General features: G+C 41.3%; 1 protein-coding gene across 2 annotated transcripts in view; it reads right to left on the bottom strand.

Moving 5' to 3' along the window:
- LOC307044492 (melanopsin-A-like) overlaps positions 1-19,936 on the bottom strand; it is a 32,934-nt gene that overhangs the window by 9,871 nt on the left and 3,127 nt on the right. The window contains exons 1-5 of one of the 2 annotated variants that reach the window (XM_079689781.1): positions 13,359-13,455; positions 10,766-10,915; positions 8,954-9,096; positions 4,638-4,771; positions 1,837-2,040 (exon numbers count right to left, since the gene is read on the bottom strand). In XM_079689781.1, the coding sequence (XP_079545907.1) occupies positions 1,837-2,040; positions 4,638-4,771; positions 8,954-9,090 (475 nt within the window). In that variant the 5' untranslated portion in view covers positions 9,091-9,096; positions 10,766-10,915; positions 13,359-13,455. Of the gene's footprint in view, positions 1-1,836; positions 2,041-4,637; positions 4,772-8,953; positions 9,097-10,765; positions 10,916-13,358; positions 13,456-19,936 lie in introns of those variants that run through there. The other variant, XM_079689780.1, reaches the window with a different exon arrangement.

Raw genomic sequence — 19,936 nt, 5'->3', positions numbered from 1 at the left:
GTGTGTGTGTGTGTGTGTGTGTGTGTGTGTGTGTGTGTGTGTGTGTGTGTGTGTGTGTGTGTGTGTGTGTGTGTGTGTGTGTGTGTGTTCAGGAGTCGCAGTCTGAGGACCCCGGCCAACATGTTTGTTTGAACTTGAACTGAAACTGAACTCATAATCAATGGGATTTGGAGGCAAAGTGAACAGATAGAGAAATCTTTGAAGAACAGAGCAGATTTATGTGCAGCCGATTAAATCTTCAACATGGATGGTTTAATAAAAGGTCAGAGGCCTTCACCTGCAAAATATTATTCAAAGAGACATGAACCAACCAGGAAAAGACAATAAAATGACTCCAAAGGGACAGAAAGTGAGTTAATAGAGACACAAAATGACTCCAAAGGGACACAAAAGAGAAAAAAAAGGAGTACAAAAAAAACAAATGCCGTAAAAGAAAAAAACTAAATTACTGCAAGATGACACAAAAAGATACAACATGACTCCAAAGAGACACACACAGACGATCAACGACAAAAAAAACAACACAAAATGACTACAAAGACACGCAGAGATATACAAAACTACTAGTGAATGACACAAAGACACAAAATGAGTTAATAGAGACAAAAAATGACAACCAGAAACTAGGGCTGCAACAAACGACTCATTTGGTAATCGATTATTCAGACTATTATGGCTTGCACAATTTCTCAAACGCTCTTATTTAGCCATCAACTTTTAGATTTAGCTTGAGGTTGTTTTAGGCATGTGGAAACTAACAATGAAGACAATAAAGATGAATAATTGATTCAAATACATATATTATTAAATTAACTAAACAAATTGTGAACAAAATTAACATTGCTTTTTATTATAGAAGTGACGTCAACGGCTTCATTTGCGTAATCCTCCCTGAGGGACTTATTCAGGTGTGAACGCGATCTACTAGGACAGTTCCGGGACTAAAGAGTTCGGCGGGACTAAGTATGGCAAAGTACTTGGTGTGAAAGCGGCTATTGAGACAAAAGTACTTTGCCGTACTTAGTTCCCAGCACTTAGTACCCCCATGGAACTAAGTACAGATCGCGTTCACACCGGAATAAGTTCCCTGAGGGAAGATTACGCAAATGAAGCCGTTTACTGGCAGGCCGCAAACCACTTCACGGCGTATACTGCCACCCGAAGTCCCCGGAGTTGGGGACTGGCTTCAGTAGAAGCTGCTGGGACTCCCAGCAGTTTCTACTGAAGCCTTCCAAGTAAATCGCCAGAACACCGACACCTCCTCATCTCCACCGCTCCCATGTTTTTGTTTGTGTTGCCATAAGTTAGTCTCTCTCCGTTGGTGCGCTGGGCTAATGCTAATGCTAATAATGCTAATGCCAGCAAATAAAATGGCGGCTTCACAAAACTTTTCAGAGTTTTACGGGGCGTGGTTTGCAATTCGCCCAGCCAATCGAAATTGGTACTTTTTTCCCCCCAGGGTAGTCCCACCTCTCTAGCAGGAACAAAAAATGGGGGTAAAAGTACTCTGAACTAAGTTCTCTTTTTGGTGTGAACGCAAAATTCCGCACTAACGGAACTAAACGGGAAATGTACGGGTAAAAGTACTCCGGTGTGAAAGCGCCTAAAGAGACACCAAATTACTACAAAAATAAATAAAAATGAATACAAGGAAACAGAAAAAGTCTACAAAGACACAAAAAGAAATACAACATGACAAAAACTCAAAAAATGACAGAAAATGACAAAAAAAGTACAAATTTACAAAAAATAACTTAAAAGTGACACAAAAAGACAGAAAATGACTACAATATTAAAAGAGAATGTGTGTATGTGTGCTTGTGTGTGTGTCCTCACTCCAGCCGAAGAATGGCGGCAGGCTCCAGGCCAGCGAGTAAGTCCAGGCGCCCAGGAGGATGAAGAACGCTCGTCTTCGTGACAGCACCCCGATGGAGGTCAGAGGTCGCGTGATGACGAAGTATCGGTCGACGGCGATCACCGTCAGCGTGATCATGGAGCAGATCCCGAAGAGAGCGCCACAGAACGCATACAGCTCGCAGCCTGAAGACACACACATGGAGACACACACATGGAGACACACACACATGGAGACACACACATGGAGACACACACATGGAGACACACACATGGAGACACACACATGGAGACACACACACATGGAGACACACACATGGAGACACACACACATGGAGACACACACATGGAGACACACACATGGAGACACACACACATGGAGACACACACATGGAGACACACACATGGAGACACACAGATAAAGACACACACATGGAGATACACACATGGAGATACACACATGGAGACACACACACATGGAGACACACACATGGAGACACACACATGGAGACACACACATGGAGATACACACATGGAGATACACACATGGAGACACACACATGGAGACACACACATGGAGACACACACACATAGAGACACACACATGGAGATACACACATGGAGACACACACACATGGAGACACACACATAAAGACACACACATGGAGACACACACATGGAGACACACAGATAAAGATACACACATGGAGACACACACATGGAGACACACACACATGGAGACACACAGATAAAGACACACACATGGAGACACACACATGGAGACACACACACATGGAGACACACAGATAAAGACACACACATGGAGACACACACATGGAGACACACAGATAAAGACACACACATGGAGACACACAGATAAAGACACACACATGGAGACACACACACATGGAGACACACACACATGGAGACACACAGATAAAGACACACACATGGAGACACACACATGGAGACACACACATGGAGACACACAGATAAAGACACACACATGGAGACACACAGATAAAGACACACACATGGAGACACACACACATGGAGACACACAGATAAAGACACACACATGGAGACACACACATGGAGACACACACATGGAGACACACAGATAAAGACACACACATGGAGACACACACATGGAGACACACACATGGAGACACACAGATAAAGACACACACATGGAGACACAAACATGGAGACACACTCAGATGAAGACACACACATGGAGACACACAGATAAAGACACACACATGAAGACACACACATGAAGACACACACATGAATCATCATCATCATCATCATCATCATCAACATCATCATCATCATCATCATCATCATCATCATCATCATCATCATCATCATCATCATCATCATCATCATCATCATCATCATCCGTCAGGACTTCTGAGATCTGTTTCTTAAGGCCCGGACACACCAAGCCGATTTCGGCCGTCAATAGATGTCTGGCCGTCGATGAGCGTCCTACTCAGATTGGTGTGTCCCGCCCCGTCGTGTCTTTTCGGCCGTGTCGACACCTTCCTACTCAGCTGTTCAGCTTAGTGAATCAATGCATGAGAAGCGAAACGGAAGTGAAGAAGGCACACACAGACGGCTACTATCTTTCATTTTCATCTCACCTGGACGCAATCATTTATTTTACATCATGGTGATCTGGAATGAAGAAACCGAAGACTAACCCAGTTGCCACGTAATTTGACAGGACTCTGGACGATGTGGCTATTTCTTTTTTTTATTGTATAAGGCTACTTACTATTTTTATCTTATTGTATTGTAGTCGATTGTTTAAATTGTACAGTTCTACATTTGATAATAAACCACTTTTTACGGCTACTGCAAAATACAAAACTTTATTTCGTACCTTCATACTACAGCCATTAGACAGCACAACATTAGAATGAGGATACAATTAGCTATACTACAATACAAGTCAGAAGATACAGATGTACATGATGATACATAAGTTGCCTGTCAGCGTTATGATGTTGTATATTATTAATATAATCTTGGATTATAATTACTGATGCATGGAATGTGGTAGCAGCAGTACTTTAAGGTTGCCAGCCACAATGCTTAAATAGTTTCTTTCTGCTTCAGAGAGCTGAAGTTTGTATATCACGCAGTCTGGGTGTTTCTCAATGTCGAGTACGCTTGCTTGGTAGCACATGTCCTCCGAGTCACTTGCTTCAGAAGCGAGGCAAGAATACTTCCTGGCATTCGGAAAACGAAGAGTGGAACTCTTCCGCCTCCGGTAACCTTATAGGGCTTTCATTGTGAAAGGTAAGGAACAAAAGGAGTGGAAATGGTTAAAAGGAGAAATGGAGTTTTCCTTTTTTTCCTTTTTTATATGATGTTTTTCTGCTAAACTTCAATGTTTGATGCTTTTATTTGTGAAGCGAAAGCTAAGAAATAAAGTGAAAGACAAACCGTCGGCTAGAACAGAGAAAGGAAAAAAAAAATGTTTTTATGAAACGTGTGAACTGACCCTTTAAAGCACACAGGTCGGGGGATAATTTAATTAGAAACTCAATATTTTGAGGAGCGAATTTCTCACTTTGATTAAATTAGGTCCTTCATATTAAACTGACCTCAGAGCGTCTCTCTCTGGATCCACTGTTTACACTGGATCACACCAGAGAGAACCCGAGTGTGTGTGTGTGTGTATGTGTGTGCGTGTGTGTGTGTGTGTGTGTGTGTGTGTGTGTGTGTGTGTGTGTGTGTGTGTGTGTGTGTGTGTGTGTGTGTGTGCGCACATTTCTCTCCGAAGATCCACCTCTTGTGCATGCTGGTGGTGAAGAAGACGGGCGCCTGAGTGACGCACATCAGCAGGTCGGTGATCGCCAAGTTAATGATGAACATGTTGGCCGGGGTCCTCAGACTGCGACTCCTGAAACACACACACACACACACACACACACACACACACACACACACACACACACACACACACACACACACACACACACACACACACACACACACACACACACACACACACACACACACACACACACACACACACACACACACACACACACACACACACACACACACACACACACACACACACACACACACAAATTAAGCTTCCTATATATAAACAAAAAATATATTATTTCAGTGAAGTCTAATTGCTTTCATCTTAGATCAGTGCTTCTCAAAGTGTGGTCCGTGAGTATATTGGTAAAATTTCTCATTTGAAATAAATACATTTACATTTTCCGCACTCTCGCGGGAACATCTCCGAAATGGAGCGAGGTTAAGTTTAACTTTCAAGTGCATGATATAACATTTTCAGGCGCTTTGTAATCTGTTCTAGAAAAACGATGTGATTTTGGATATTTGTGGAGTGAAGTGGTCCGCGAGTGTTTTTTTATTGGTGGTCCTTGGTATGAAAAAGTGTGAGAAACACTGTCCTCGATCAATGTTTTGAAGCACTATGGAATGTGGCAATTAAAAGTGTTTTTATAAATAATGCCTTTTATGGTTTCTATTGTTATGGCTGCAGAGATTTACAGAATAAGAGCCCACTCCTTTTGTGACTCAACAGGAAGTTGCTGTTTGTCCTGAAGAGGAGCCTGAATGGAAAAATCACTTGTGTTGCTCCAGCTCTAAAATCAATAAACACTCGCCACATCTGAAAGTAAAGAGCGATCAATACGAAGATAAAACTGTGTGTGGTCGGTAAAAGCTGCAGGTCGAAGGTTGAACTTTCCGCAGGTTTAAAAGAAGAACTGTGACTCCATCACACCTGTTCATCACACAGGTGAGTCACACAAAGCTCTGGACAGTTTACACCTCAAACACACGACACCTGTTGCCCTTACTTACAACGCCTACAAGAAATAAAGGTCCTTTTTTTTGCTGCCTTTTGGGCAAATTCACAAAAGGAGTGCACAGCTTTTGTTGATTCTAAACCTGCACAAAAGAGAAAAGTGTCTAGGGATGTCCCGATCACCTTTTTTTGCTCCCGATCCGATTCCGGTCATTTGATTTTGACAATTTGCCGATACCGATTTTTCCCGATCCGATCTTTATGCAATGCATTAAGAGAAAAAAAAGAAAAAAAGCATTCAAGTTGTCCCTTAAGGTTATCTTTTTATTTAAATTAGATATTCTATCCAACATGGATATAGCTTCTTTCTTTCACAGCAGCATTGGATCAGTTCAGTTGTGCAGCATTGGATCAAAACAAAATAAAGCTTTCAGTACTCGTTAGCTTACTGCTACAGTTAGACACTGCGCCCACTCTGTTGCCAGATTTGAGAGAAATAAGCAACCAGGTCTATGAAAACAAGCCCCAAAGAAGCAACACATACATGATGTTGTGTAATTTGAAACCAAAACTAAGGCCTCAGGATGACTTTAAGACTTGAACATGGTCATTTTTGTTTTGTAACATTGAATACAAAAGAAAAAAGAAGTATTAAAAAAATTAATAAAAAATCACCGATTTTTTTCTCCCGATTCCGATCTTTCGAAAATCACTTGATCGGCTCCAATCCCCGATTACGTGATCGGATCGGGACGTCTCTAGTTGTGTCTCGTAAAATCTGTTAAGTTAATTTATTTAGTTCAGTCTTGTATCCTGTTTTATTTGTAGTAACCTTTCCTTCTTGTTGCAGATTACCTCACTAGCTCCCTTTGTGTGTTTTCCCTCCACTGTGATTGTCGACCCCGCCCTAATTATCTGCACCTGTTCCCCCTTAGCCTGCCTATATATAGATTCTGTCTCCCTTGTCTTGTTGCCAGTTCGTTTCGTCTCATGTGCTAGCCAGCGTGAAGTCCATGGGTCACTCACTTCGGTTATTTTTCATTTCCTCGCTCCTCGGGCTCGGTATCACCGGAAGTTGATTTGTCTGCTCCATCTTGAGTAGCGTCCCAGTGGCCTTATTTTTGCCGGAGGAGCGAGGATCGAGGATTGATAACGGAGGAGCGATAATCGAGGAACTACCAGACCATCCTCTGGTGGAATCCTCATACACTCGCCCCGCCCCCTTACTGTGTATCGCTCACTGATTGGACGATGCATGCACTGATCTGGCTGCTGTCAGACAATCAGCTGTGCGGCGTCATCACAAACGGACATCGCTTCACGTGATGCTCCGGAGGAAACGACGTCACATTGCTCTTAAAACTAATTTCCCTGCTTCTCGTGGTTTCCTTGCGTCTCTCCATGCTTCCTTGGTGGGAGGGACTAGTCGCAGGGAACCAACGCAATTGAGGGACGCAAGGAATCCATTTAACCAAAGTGAGATGCACCCCATGTCTTTCTGCTAAGATACCATGGAAACCAAACAATGGTGTAGCTTTATTAAAGTCCGAGTGGAAACAGTCCTGAGTAAATCTGATTTTGTCAGAAATCGGGAGAAATATGACCCCGGGAGGAAACCGGGAGAGGGCAATGAAATCGGGAGTCTCCCGCGAAAATCGGGAGGGTTGGCAAATATGACACACACACACACACACACACACACACACACACACACACACACACACACACACACACACACACACACACACACACACACACACACACACACACACACACACACACACACACACACACACACACACACACACACACACACACACACACACACACACACACACACACACACACACACACACACACACACACTTATCTGAGAATTATCTGAGTGTGATTATTTGATCACCCCCCCCCAAATCACCAGAAGTCATAATTTAAGGGGTCATTTCTCAAAATGTTCTTCCGGGGGAGAATCCCCCAGGACCCCCCTAGTATGGTTTGGTCACCATTTCCATAGCCCCACCAAAAATAGTTTCCACCAGCCGCCACTGCGCACACGTCACGCTTAAGTCGGAGGGGGGCGAGATTAACCTGAGCTAACAGCTAAAGGCGAGTACGGCAAATAAAAATTGTAACAAGCAGTAGCGCTGAGCAAAGTGACTAGAAGGCAACCACAATCTTATAAAAAAACACACTTTATAAAGTCAGGCAACACTAACCAGGCTTCGTGTGATTCTGTTTATTTGTACCTTACTTTGACCATCCGCTCGCTGTCATTGATCATTGTGGAGAGAGGCAGACGTTTTGTTTTGTATTATAGCAGCTATCGGATGGAATCAATACATGGGCTGCACAGGTTGTCCTGTCCGACTATCACAAGTAGAATCATAATGAAATATACGCCGGTACAATGTGCCTGTAGAAAACGGCTTATGCCAGAATAGGATAGCAATAGCAAGTAGTCAGTTTAACTTCGGTTGCTATGCTAACATCACCCATATACCAGAGACACTTTAATAACAGCGTTGTGATGCCAAACAGCGTCAATTCAGACAGACACACATTCACTTAAGGGGAATTGGGGATATGTATCAGCTGCTTGTGTGACAGCAGACAGTGAATACTTTAGAGAGGCCGCTGGGAGAATAAACTCCTGTGGAAGAGCAGCACTGCAGCGGTCGGTAAATGCCGCTGTAACACATTAATAAACAATGAAGCACGGCACTCTGGAGAAAAGTATAAACTTGTAGAAGTCGTTACTTAATTTAATCTGGCTTCGTGTGATTAAAGGCAACACAATCATCGACCCGACGCAGTCCCCCATTGTTGTTGTTGTAGTGAGCGCCGTAACGCCGTTGGGGAGCAAATCAGCGATGTAAACGGTGACGTCATGACGCAGCATCGGCAGCACCAGTCGGGCTCTGGGCGGTGTGAACAGAGCGGGAGCAGAAAAGGGAAACCGGTGCTGAACCAGAAAAGCTCTAGCATGGAGCTAGAACGGGAACTGCGTTGGTGTGAAAGCCCTCCTAGAGCACCATTGTGTTCTTTTTAACCAAATCTCTCTCAGAGGGGCGTGGGGAGGGGCTCCTTATTGTAACAGAGAGAAAATCAGCACTTTGGAAACAGGGCTGAAACAGAGGGGATTATGGGTAATGCTGCAATGATCTGTTTGGTGTTTGGAGCCAAACACTTCAGAGACTTGTTTTTTATCTGAGACCTTTAATATATTGATGAAAAACAGTATACTAGGGACCTTTAAAGAAAAAAATAGACAAATAACACTTTTGGCAGTCCTACCTGCTGAAAGCGTAGATCACCAGGAGGTTTCCGATCATGCCGGTGATGCCGATGGCGAGGATGACCGAGCCAATGGTGTAGTGCGCGTGGTCGGGAACGTCCACCGTGGGGAAAGGGTGTGGAGCCTCGTGCGCCATCGCCACCTGGTGGACAAAACAGGAAGTGAGAAAAGAGATGAAGCTTCAGTTTCACAGCACCATTTGAAAGGTAAGAAAACAGGCTTTCCAATGTATTACCAAAAAGCACTGTTACAACAAAGAAATAATCTACCAAACCCACATTTCCTTACTTTTTGTGTTAAATCTATATGGATTTTGGTCCTCCACATGGATCATATATCTAATGATGTCATATGGTTGATAAACAGTCCTACAGATCACATTCATGTTGAATAACTTATCTCTTTCTACCGTTAAGTTTATATGTCAAGAGTCATAGACCTACTCCAAATTTTAATTAAATTCTGAAGCCTGCTTCACAGTGAGATTAAACAGGCGGCCGCTCCGATTGACCTCCATCTCTGATTGACTGTTTCAGATATCTCTGCAGTAATTTATGCGGTTAACGTGGAAACGGGGAGACGGCACGCAGATATCTGAGAGTTCATTAGTAACAGTGATGTGAAGGACTGTGCTGATATTACACTTTGAAAAAGAATAAGGCTGGGAGCTGTTGATTAGGGAGATGTTGGTTTCTCACTGAGAGGAATGTCAATCAAAATGGAGGATTTCTCCATCTTTTCTCATGCCTTCATGACACTTTGAATGCTTTTATATAATGGTTAATTTGACGGGTGGCAAGAGATGTTCTGAAAAACAAAGAAAAATGTAGAAAAACACTAGAATATTTTGTAAAATAAATGGGCTTTTGTGTGCTATACATAAACACAGGAAGAGGAATTAAAATGGAATAAGAGTGTTCTGACCGTAAGAGCCACGGAAATAAGAGAGATGAAGAGTGAACAATTTAATATCATCAGCGCTGCTTGTGTCCTTGATTTAAGTAGGAAGTCCAAATGTAATGAAGCACAGTTTCATCCGACCTGAATTAATTTCAAAGTCAATGTAAACACACACACACACACACACACACACACACACACACACACACACACACACACACACACACACACACACACACACACACACACACACACACACACACACACACACACACACACACACACACACACACACACACACACACACACACACACACACACACACACACACACACACACACACACACACACACACACACACACACACACACACACGTTGATGCTTCAGTGACCCATTAAACAACGAGTCAGCTCGACTGTGTTTCAGTTTGAATGGGCCATAAGTCGTTTTTATTTTGTGCTCACAGCTGTGAATAAATAGTCAATCTTAAATAAGAAGTAGAAGGAGAACAAGAAAAAGTCAAAAGAAATGGAATGTGACAGTGATGGAGTCAGACATATTGTGACAGAAACAAACAAACCCCTGCTTGCTGAAGGACAAACACTGTCTGCAGCCTCACAGCAAGCTAAAATACTAAACCTGAAGTAAAAGTTGCTTTCAATCAGTGTACATTTTTGACAGAAAAATTATCCAAAAGGCTGCACTTCTCCTTTTAACATTTGAAACCAAATATATTACATTTTCTGTCATAAAGTAGTGAACACAAATCAGAAAATATTCCCCATCAAGGAGCTGAAGACCGAGGATTATATAATTGTTGACATATAATCAATTCAGCTATGCAGCTATGTGCGTGCAGGCGACTACACACTACCGCCGCCTGCTGGTAAGGAGAGTTATTGCCACTCACGCATGCGCAGTTCGTACGTGCAACTTGGCCGTCGGCTGAAGTCTTTGTGGTGTGTTCCAGTGAGACTGTTGGCCAAGACGCAGGAGACGTGAGGCGACACAACAGTCGGGTCCGTCTGTGTGAGCTCTTTGGTGTCAGCTTGGTGTGTCCCTATAGAGAAATGCGGATTTCGGGCCCTTAGCTTGAAAAAAAAAAGGAGGAGGAGGCGGAGCTAATGCCTGATCAGAATTCTACCGGAGATAAAGTTAAATTCTGTTGTGATAAAACGCCATCCTGTTCTAAACCACATCAAGGATTATTTCTGAAACAGTATGGAGCTCAAATGCTTTTTCTCTTGTGGGCTTATCACAAGGTGAGTTCCTTTTTTAATTTGCTGCTTTTTAAAACACATGTGCTCTCCAGTACAGGTTAGCTCTGAGTGTTAGCGATGCTAATGCAAACAAAGACGAGATTACGTCCAAAACACGTCGAACATTGTTTCTGTCTGTGGGCCCGTCGCCGATTTAACGTCATATCGGCAGCAAATCTGTATCCGCTCGTTGTACCCCGTTTTTAAAAGATGTGGGTACGGAGGAAAAGATAAAGGGTTTTATTTTCTGACGCTGCGTGAGCTCCCTGACGCACCGGGGACACATGTTTATGTATAAGAAGACATCACAAAGTGCATTTTGCATGATAGGTCCCCTTTAAGTCACATTAGACGATACATATTAACATGTAAATCACAGCGTTCCCGCAGTCTCCTTATTATCTGAATGTTTTCCATCTCGTCAGCAGCGAGTGTTTCTGCTTCAAGGTCGCAGAAATCTGTCAGCATTATCTCCGCCTGTCACTAAGGATCCTGCTGAGCCTCACACTCACATGATGTTTCCTCCCTGCTGCCTCTCTAACGGCTTGTAGAATCACAGCAGCTTGAAACCAGAGCTATACCACAATGACCTTTTTACATTTCTACATCCGGCATTCATGGGGGGCTTCACACAGTGCTGCTTGGAAAAACTAACTTATTTGATGTGATTTAAAGGTCACCTATTGTGCAAAATCCACGTTATCATGTCTTTCATACATCAAAATGTGTCCCCTCGTCTTCATGTCTCTTCTACATCAACATGTGTCCCCCGCCCTCTGTGTAACGACATTCTGAAAGTTTCAGGAACAAAGTTTCTCTCTCAGAGGGGCGTGGGGAGGGGCTCCTTATTTTCATCTAAAGTAACAGACAGAGAATCAGCACTTTGGAAACAGGCTGAAACAGAGGGGATTATGGGTAATGCTGCAATGATCTGTATATTGCTGAAAAACAGTATAATAGGAGACCTTTAAGATGTTGGAGGGATTGATCATTTTTGGGCATCATTAGTCCTATTATCGCTGAAAGATATATTTAAAATGATCATGATGGGATTTTTTTAAAGGGGATGAAAGATACTTTTCGAACAGGCTTTGACGACCTTTTTTTGCTCCCAATCGGATTCCGATCATTTGATTTTGACAATTTGCCGATACCGATTTTCCCGATCCGATCTTTATGCAATGCATTAAGAGAAAAAAAAGCATTCAAGTTGTCCCTTAAGGTTATCTTTTTATTTAAATTGGATATTCTATCCAACATGGATATAGCTTCTTTCTTTCACAGCAGCATTGGATCAGTTCAGTTGTGCAGCATTGGATCAAAACAAAATAAAGCTTTCAGTACTCGTTAGCTTACTGCTACAATTAGACACTGCGCCCCGCCCACCCTGTTGCGAGATTTGAGAGAAATAATCAACCAGGTCTATGAAAACAAGCCCCAAAGAAGCAACACATACATGATGTTGTGTCATTTGAAACCAAAACTAAAGTCTCAGGATGACTTTAAGACTTGAACATGGTCATTTTTGTTTTGTAACATTGAATAAAAAAATAAAAAATAAATAAATAAATCCGATCCCCGATTTTTTTGTCCCGATTCCGATCTTTTGAAAATCACGTGATCGGCTCCAATCCCCGATCAAGTGATCGGATCGGGACATCTCTAATAATGACCGTAAACTTTTCCATTATGAGAAACACGCTGCAGCCTCAAAAACGATGCAAATAGAAAAACACAAATGTCACAAAACATATCAAACAAAGAAACATCTTCACCAACTTGTCGAAACATGTGCAGCATTTACCAAAAGCGCTGCATAAACGAAACACTGTGAATACAAAACGCTGCTAGAAGCTCAAAACACAACGGGGACACTAAAAAGTGACGCACACAGCTGGGACCGGAGCGCTTGTTGACGTTCGGGGATTATAAAGTAGGACAAATGTCACTGTTGGAGGAGTTAGTTTGTTTCATAATTGTGTTTAAAAATAAAAGCGTTTTTTCTGTATATTTGAAATATAATATTGGAAGGACACTTTAAATAAGTCAATAAGTCTTACATTTTAGGAAAGGTAACAACAACAGTGACTTACTTTTTAATCCCCCGAACATCAACAAGCACGGGGAAGTGTAATTAAAAAAATTCAAACCACGCATTCTGTACTAACCAATGCAACATGTTATCGTTTATGACGAAATGCAGAGAAATTAACTACATGTTGCATTCAAGTTGTTTACACATACTGCAGGTGAAGGTTGTTACAGACACTGATGTTTTCTGTCACGTTCAAGGACGTTCAGCAGCGTGGGAAACCTCAGCACAAGAATATTCCTAATGGATGTGAATTCTGTCAGGTTAACAACCCACTGACCTCGCAGTTATGATGAAATGTCTCGTTATCCCCCCCCCCCCCCCCCCCCCCCCCCCCCCCCAAAGTTGAACAGTTTCGGTTTGATTCATTGGCTTCAAGCAACATGCATGCTTTTTATGATGATGTTCCTGATTGGGAGAATATATATTCTCTGTTATTGTTTTTAATTTGTGTTTTATAGCTCTGCTTCTGCCTATTTTGGCCAAGACTCTTATTCTCAAATCAGACTTTCCTGGTTAAATAAAGGCTAAATAGAGTGCCACAGTGACGTGTCCTAAAACCAGGAAGTAAACTCCTTGCGGTTCCTTCGACAAAAACGCAATGCAGTTTCTCCATAGGATTTAGGAAAATAGCTGGAAATAAGGTCTGAGGTTGAAACACATTTAAGAGACGTTTTGTTCAGCCGGATAATCTCCACATGTCTAACCTACTTTTATAATTTTCTAAATCGTAAATCTAGTCGCCAGAAGCAAAATGCTAACGTTATGCTACAAACGAACTACAGCAGGGTCGCTGCTTCAACGTCACGGCAACTTAAGATCCATATTCAAACATACAGATTCAAAATGGTACGAGTTGAAGTGTTTGTTCTAACAGTTTGCAGGAGGCAGGTACTTGCTTTCAAGCAGGACAGGGCAAACAAACTTAGAGGAGTGTTTACGTGTTCGTTGTGATGACGTACAACGGCCTTGACAACTTCTGTAGTCCTATTCAGCCACTTGGTAACAACCATCGTTTTTCAGACACGCAAACTCTTCAGAAATCACCAGCGGGGTCACTGCTGATGGATTTAATGTCGTAGAACAAAACGTGATCCGTGTCTTCAATGTGTCTCAACCACAGACCTTAGTTCCAGCTAGTTTCCTAAATCCTATGGAGAGATCCCATTGCTTTTTGGCGAAGGAACCGGAAGTGGTAAAATGCTAACTTACTTCCGGGTTTTAGGACGCGTCACTGCGGCACTCTATTAAAAAAAAACAATGTAGGATTCTGTATTTTTGGGTGATTTGGCGCCCCCTACAGTTTCATATTGCCATTAACTTTTGATCCAACACTAGGGTCAATCCCAGACAAAAATGTGCAACCAAACAAGACATATTACTAACTACAGATCAAGCAAAAAGTCTGTCTTGCAGCCTTTTATTATTTTGAAAATAATATATTCAAATTAAATAGATGTTTGGTTTATTTAGACCTGAAGTTACTCAAATGCTAAATTCAAATTGTATAAAATATGTGGTGTGTTCATTAAGTCAAATAAACTGAATCTCAAATACAAACAAAACACTAGACCGTCTTCCCAAAGTTGCTAAAGCTGTGATTGGTGTGCATGATTTCTGCACACTCAGCAGGAAGTGAACATGAGATAATTAGAGACTAACGAGAAAATGCTAATTAACTCTAGCTTCACTTGCAGGTCGTTTCTTCTCATTACGAAGACCTGCAGTCCCATGTTGTGTTGGAATGAGCTTCTACTGTGCATGTATGATTGTTAATATTCATAAATTCATCAAATAATCAGTATATGCACGTGTGGTAAGATGCTCACTGCATTTCTTTGCTTGTATCTGCAAAATTACCATAAAGTTATATCTAATTAAAAACTGAAAAGAGGTTGTAAAAATGGATTAAATACTATTTGATTATGTGTCACCTTCCAGATCAGCTGGATACAAATTGGATCAGCGTACAGGAATACTTTAATTATGTAACACAGTGACACCTTTTCTATATGCAGCTGACCCACATTACTCCCTCACTGTGATTACAGCCTGAATCCCTCTGGATGTAATTAAAGTTTCATCTATATTATCTTAACCTCATGATGATGTTTTTCCAGAGATGAATAACGTGGTGATTTCTTCATTAAGTATATCGAAGATGAAGGTATTTCCATGTTATGTCACCTTATAATTCTTAGCCACTACATATCAAAGGTCAAATAACCATTGTTTCTCCCCACATCAGCTTAAGTTACTTTTCTGATTTTGCATTAAAATATAATAAACTTCATAAATAACGCATCGTCTTTATTTGTTTGTTTGTGTGCTTGTTCGTCGCTTTCTGTGTATTTCTTAGTGTGACCTTTTATGCCTTTGTATGTTTGTTTGTTTGTTTGTGTGTGTGTGTGTTTGTTTGCGTGTGTGTCTGTTTGTGTCGGCTGTGACTTCAGCTCAACCACCATCAGCAGAATAAAGAGACTGAGGCGACAGAAACATGATGGGAGAATAAGAGGTGGCAGCATTATCTGTCAATTCAAGTTCCCATCAGCCCCTGTGTGTGTGTGTGTGTGTGTGTGTGTGTGTGTGTGTGTGTGTGTGTGTGTGTGTGTGAGTGTGTGTGTGTGTGTGTGTGTGTGTGGGCTGTTTAAACACAAGTTTAGCAACAGTAACCACCGAACAACTGCCAATTAGCCACCAGTTTACCTCCAGTTAATCAATAGTGCACAGCCAGCTTATCACGTTAACACCAATTCAAATCAGTTTAACACCCGTTTGAACACCAGTTCATCAACTGAAAAAGAAACAATCTGTAAAATGAAACTGAAAGAAATGTGTCATTCGTTGCACCTGTTACTTAAAAGATAACGTGTCAATGAATTAAAAAATATATATGTGTGTGTGTCTTCTCTTTTCATGACTTAGCCTTGAAAGCTTCCCACGGCACATCTGACTAAACTCCTGCACAACTCCTGTGTGTGTGTGTGTGTGTGAGAGAGAGAGAGAGAGAGAGAGAGAGAGAGAGAGAGAGAGAGAGAGTGAGTGAGTGAGTGAGTGAGTGAGTGAGTGAGTGAGTGTGTGTGTGTGTGTGTGTGTGTGTGTGTGTGTGTGTGTGTGTGTGTGTGTGTGTGTGTGTGTGTGTGTGTGTGTGTGTGTGTGTGTGTGTGTGTGTGTGTGTGTGTGTGTGTGTGTGTGTGTGTGTGTGTGTGTGTGTGTGTTGCATTGTTAGAGCAGTAATTCAGTGTTTGATTGTCTCACAGAACTTTACATTTTCCAATACTATGAGAATGGAAACATCTCCACCTGAGGACAAATTTGAATTGAATCTTTTAACCAACCTTTTGTTGGAGGTCTTTTAAATCATCATTTTATAACCCAGAAATCAGTTTTAAGTATGTAATTTTTCACAGTTTTGGTCCAAAATAAGACAAGATCTGATTTGTTTATTGTTGATCAGCACCACAAAACAATATCTAACGCAGCGGTTCCCAACCTGTGGGCTTGGGGCATTGCAAGTGGGACGCCTAATAAAAAATGTTTTGTTTAATTTTAATTTTTTAAAGACACAAACATGGACATAACAATAACGCATAGGAGATGACATTCCCATCTCAATCAAAAAAAACAAAAACAGAAGAAATAAAGATACAGTCAGTAGGATCACTTCAACGTTTCATAAACAAAAATAGGTTGTCAACCAAAAACCGAGAAAACAACATGGCAACCTTGTATTGTTCCTTTAATCCCACTCTTCGTTAGAGCTCAATGTTTCCCATCTCATGGTGTGATGAGCCTTTGATTTTTTGTGGCACTAATCTTTTCCAAAAGGAATTACATTTTTAATCTACTCTTCAAACACCTTCAATTAAGATTACTCCCTGATGACTTTTAAAAATATGTATTTTAGCCAGAAGAATAGTTGTATGTATTAACATCTAAAAGCCCAAATAAAATATTGAAGGGTGTAAATGTAAATTCAATATTTGCCGCCCAATGATTTGCAAAACATTATGATTTGTGTGAAAAAATCTTGATCCTCCTTAGCAACAGTCATTACAGTCCTTAGCAACGGTCATTACAGTCCTCGACAGCGGTCTGTTCTGCTGGATTTACAATGTGTCACATGTTCTGAATCGACCAATCAGAACTTTATTTAGCCTCCATATTGTTTATGGTTGAATGTGGGCCGTAAAAACATTTTTGATTCTTAAGTGGGCCCTGAGTTGACAAAGGATGGGAACCGCTGATCTAACGATTATATCGACAATGGATCAATCATTTTGTAAGATATGTATTAACGTAATAAATATCAGCTTGTATTTAAAAACTACCAGCTGCGAGAGAGCCACGCCTCCAAGTTTGTGTTGCAGCAAAGAAATATTGACTACAAATAAGAAACACTACATACAGAAGTCAAATATTGGATGGTGATACATAGGATCCATAATGGGGGTTTCACACAATACCAATCGTTAGTTCTTCAGGGCTCTTTTCACTGTAAATCCACAAGAAGATGATTAATTTTGTGCTGCTGAGTTCCCCCTGAGACAGATTTTTCCGTGGTGTTTGCAGAGACACTTTATTTGCACAGAGCTCCTGCTGCAGAGGATGCATGCACTGAGCTTTGGTATGAATTCATGTTGTCCACATGTCAAACAAGATTACATTACTGTATTAGTGCTAGTGCTGTAACAGTCCTCACACAGCAGGAAACTACCCTGAAGGATAGAAAATTAGGCTTTGCTATTCTTAGATCCGTACAGATATTCTCTGAATGACCACATCACCAGTTTTTAACGCCACTCAAAGGAGCTTTACTAACGTATTGTCGCGTTGCCAAACAGAGCTAATGCGTTGCTAATTAGTTTGAAAGTGATTTTTTTTTATTCATCTTCAAAAACCTTATATGAGGAAAATAAGTGCTATTGATGTCACTGTAACATTGCCCAATGCGCCAATGTCAAAGTGTGTGTGTGTGTGTGTGTGTGTGTGTGTGTGTGTGTGTGTGTGTGTGTGTGTGTGTGTGTGTGTGTGTGTGTGTGTGTGTGTGTGTGTGTGTGTGTGTGTGTGTGTGTGTGTGTATGTGTGTGTGTGTGTGTGTCGCAGAAGTATCTTTAAAACCTCCAAACTATTTTCTTTATATTGAATTTTTAACAAGCACCTGTTTCGGATTTGTAAGCGTACCAGTCTGTACCGACTACCCAGGGAAAGGTCAGAGAACTTAGATGAATGTCTGTATTTATGTATAATTTGCCAAGACTTAGAAGGAAAGGGGTAATGTGTGTATGTGAGCAATAACGTGTAGATTTGAGTGGACTGTAAACTGAGGCAGGTGTGATTTTTATGTACATCTCCATGTATGTTATGTATTTGTGGAATAAATAAAAAGTTCTAATAAAAAAGAAGCTCCAAACTGTTGGTGAATTTAGGAGAAATGTACAGACACAAATAGTCTAAGTTTTCAAATACACATCTAAATGGGGATTTTGGATGTTATCTATCCAATTATCTAAAAAAAAGATGTTATCGAAGCAAAATAGCCCAAAATATCTCAATCTTGTTTTAGCCTGCAGTGTCTCAGATAATAAACAGTTCGCACGGTTCTGTAGAATGGCTGAAGAGTTAAAGTTCAGATCCTCTGCCTGTAAATCCTCCTCCACTCCGGGGATTCATCTAATCTTTTTATCTGTGTGTGTGTGTGTGTGGGTGTGTGTGTGTGTGTGTGTGTGTGTGTGTGTGTGTGTGTGTGTGTGTGTGTGTGTGTGTGTGTGTGTGTGTGTGTGTGCAATATGTTATATATGAGCAGCACATATTTCCTGCTATCACTGGATCTTTTTATCCCAGCTGTCTGTTTCCTTTCCCTTTTGACCTTATAAGGTTTTATTGTTCTTCCTGAGATCTTTTTCATCCTCCCATACTCAATAATAAACTCAATACGTTTGTCATTTATTTGCAAAATAAATAATAATTGATTGAGTTCTCTACAAAATGTTGTTTGAATCCTGATTCAAACCAACAAAACTGAATTTCTTTTATTTTGAAACAGACGCATCATATATCAAGGTAAAATCGACATTTAAAAATATAACATTTATAATTGGAGGTCACCGTCTTTCAACCATTTCCATGTTGCCTCACAGAAGGAAAAAAGAAGACGGGGCCGTGAAATGTCACGGAAATGCCAGCGATGTTTCCCTGTGACACCAAGGTGTCACATACATTAATCTACTCTATAGAGAGGCGAAGTCCCGCCCTTCTACTTCCGCCCCGTGGGACCTTATTTCGGAAAAATGATGTATTGAAGTCAATGGGGAGAGAAAGATTATCTTTCGATCCCCTTTGAATTGTGCCACGAATTACACATAGAAATCATTTCCGTGTCAAAAAAGTCACAGTTTGTCATAAAACTGTTGAAATATACGACTATGAAAAATACACAACTAGAAAGACTACAAATCCCAGAGTCGCGTAAGTGATGTCATTAACGTTGCACATTACACTCGTGTTACTCACCGAAACCTTGTAAAGCCGGTCCCGCATGCTGCTCTTACGGAACCGACTAACTCCCCTTGTATGTATGCACAGCTCTCAACATGCCCAGACTTGTAGTGATTTTCACCTCTTTTAATACTTTTCGCCTCATTCTGAGAGAAAGAAGTGAAATGTGCCAACGTGACGGCCGTCTTGGTGTGTGGTGCGAGATGTAGTTCATTGAGCGGTTCACACAAAA

The sequence above is a fragment of the Notothenia rossii genome, assembly GCF_949606895.1.
Source record: "Notothenia rossii genome assembly, chromosome: 6".
Taxonomy (NCBI): Eukaryota; Metazoa; Chordata; class Actinopteri; order Perciformes; family Nototheniidae; genus Notothenia; species Notothenia rossii.
The sequence above is the reverse complement of the archived record's forward strand: the minus strand, read 5'-3'. Positions and strand labels throughout refer to the sequence as shown.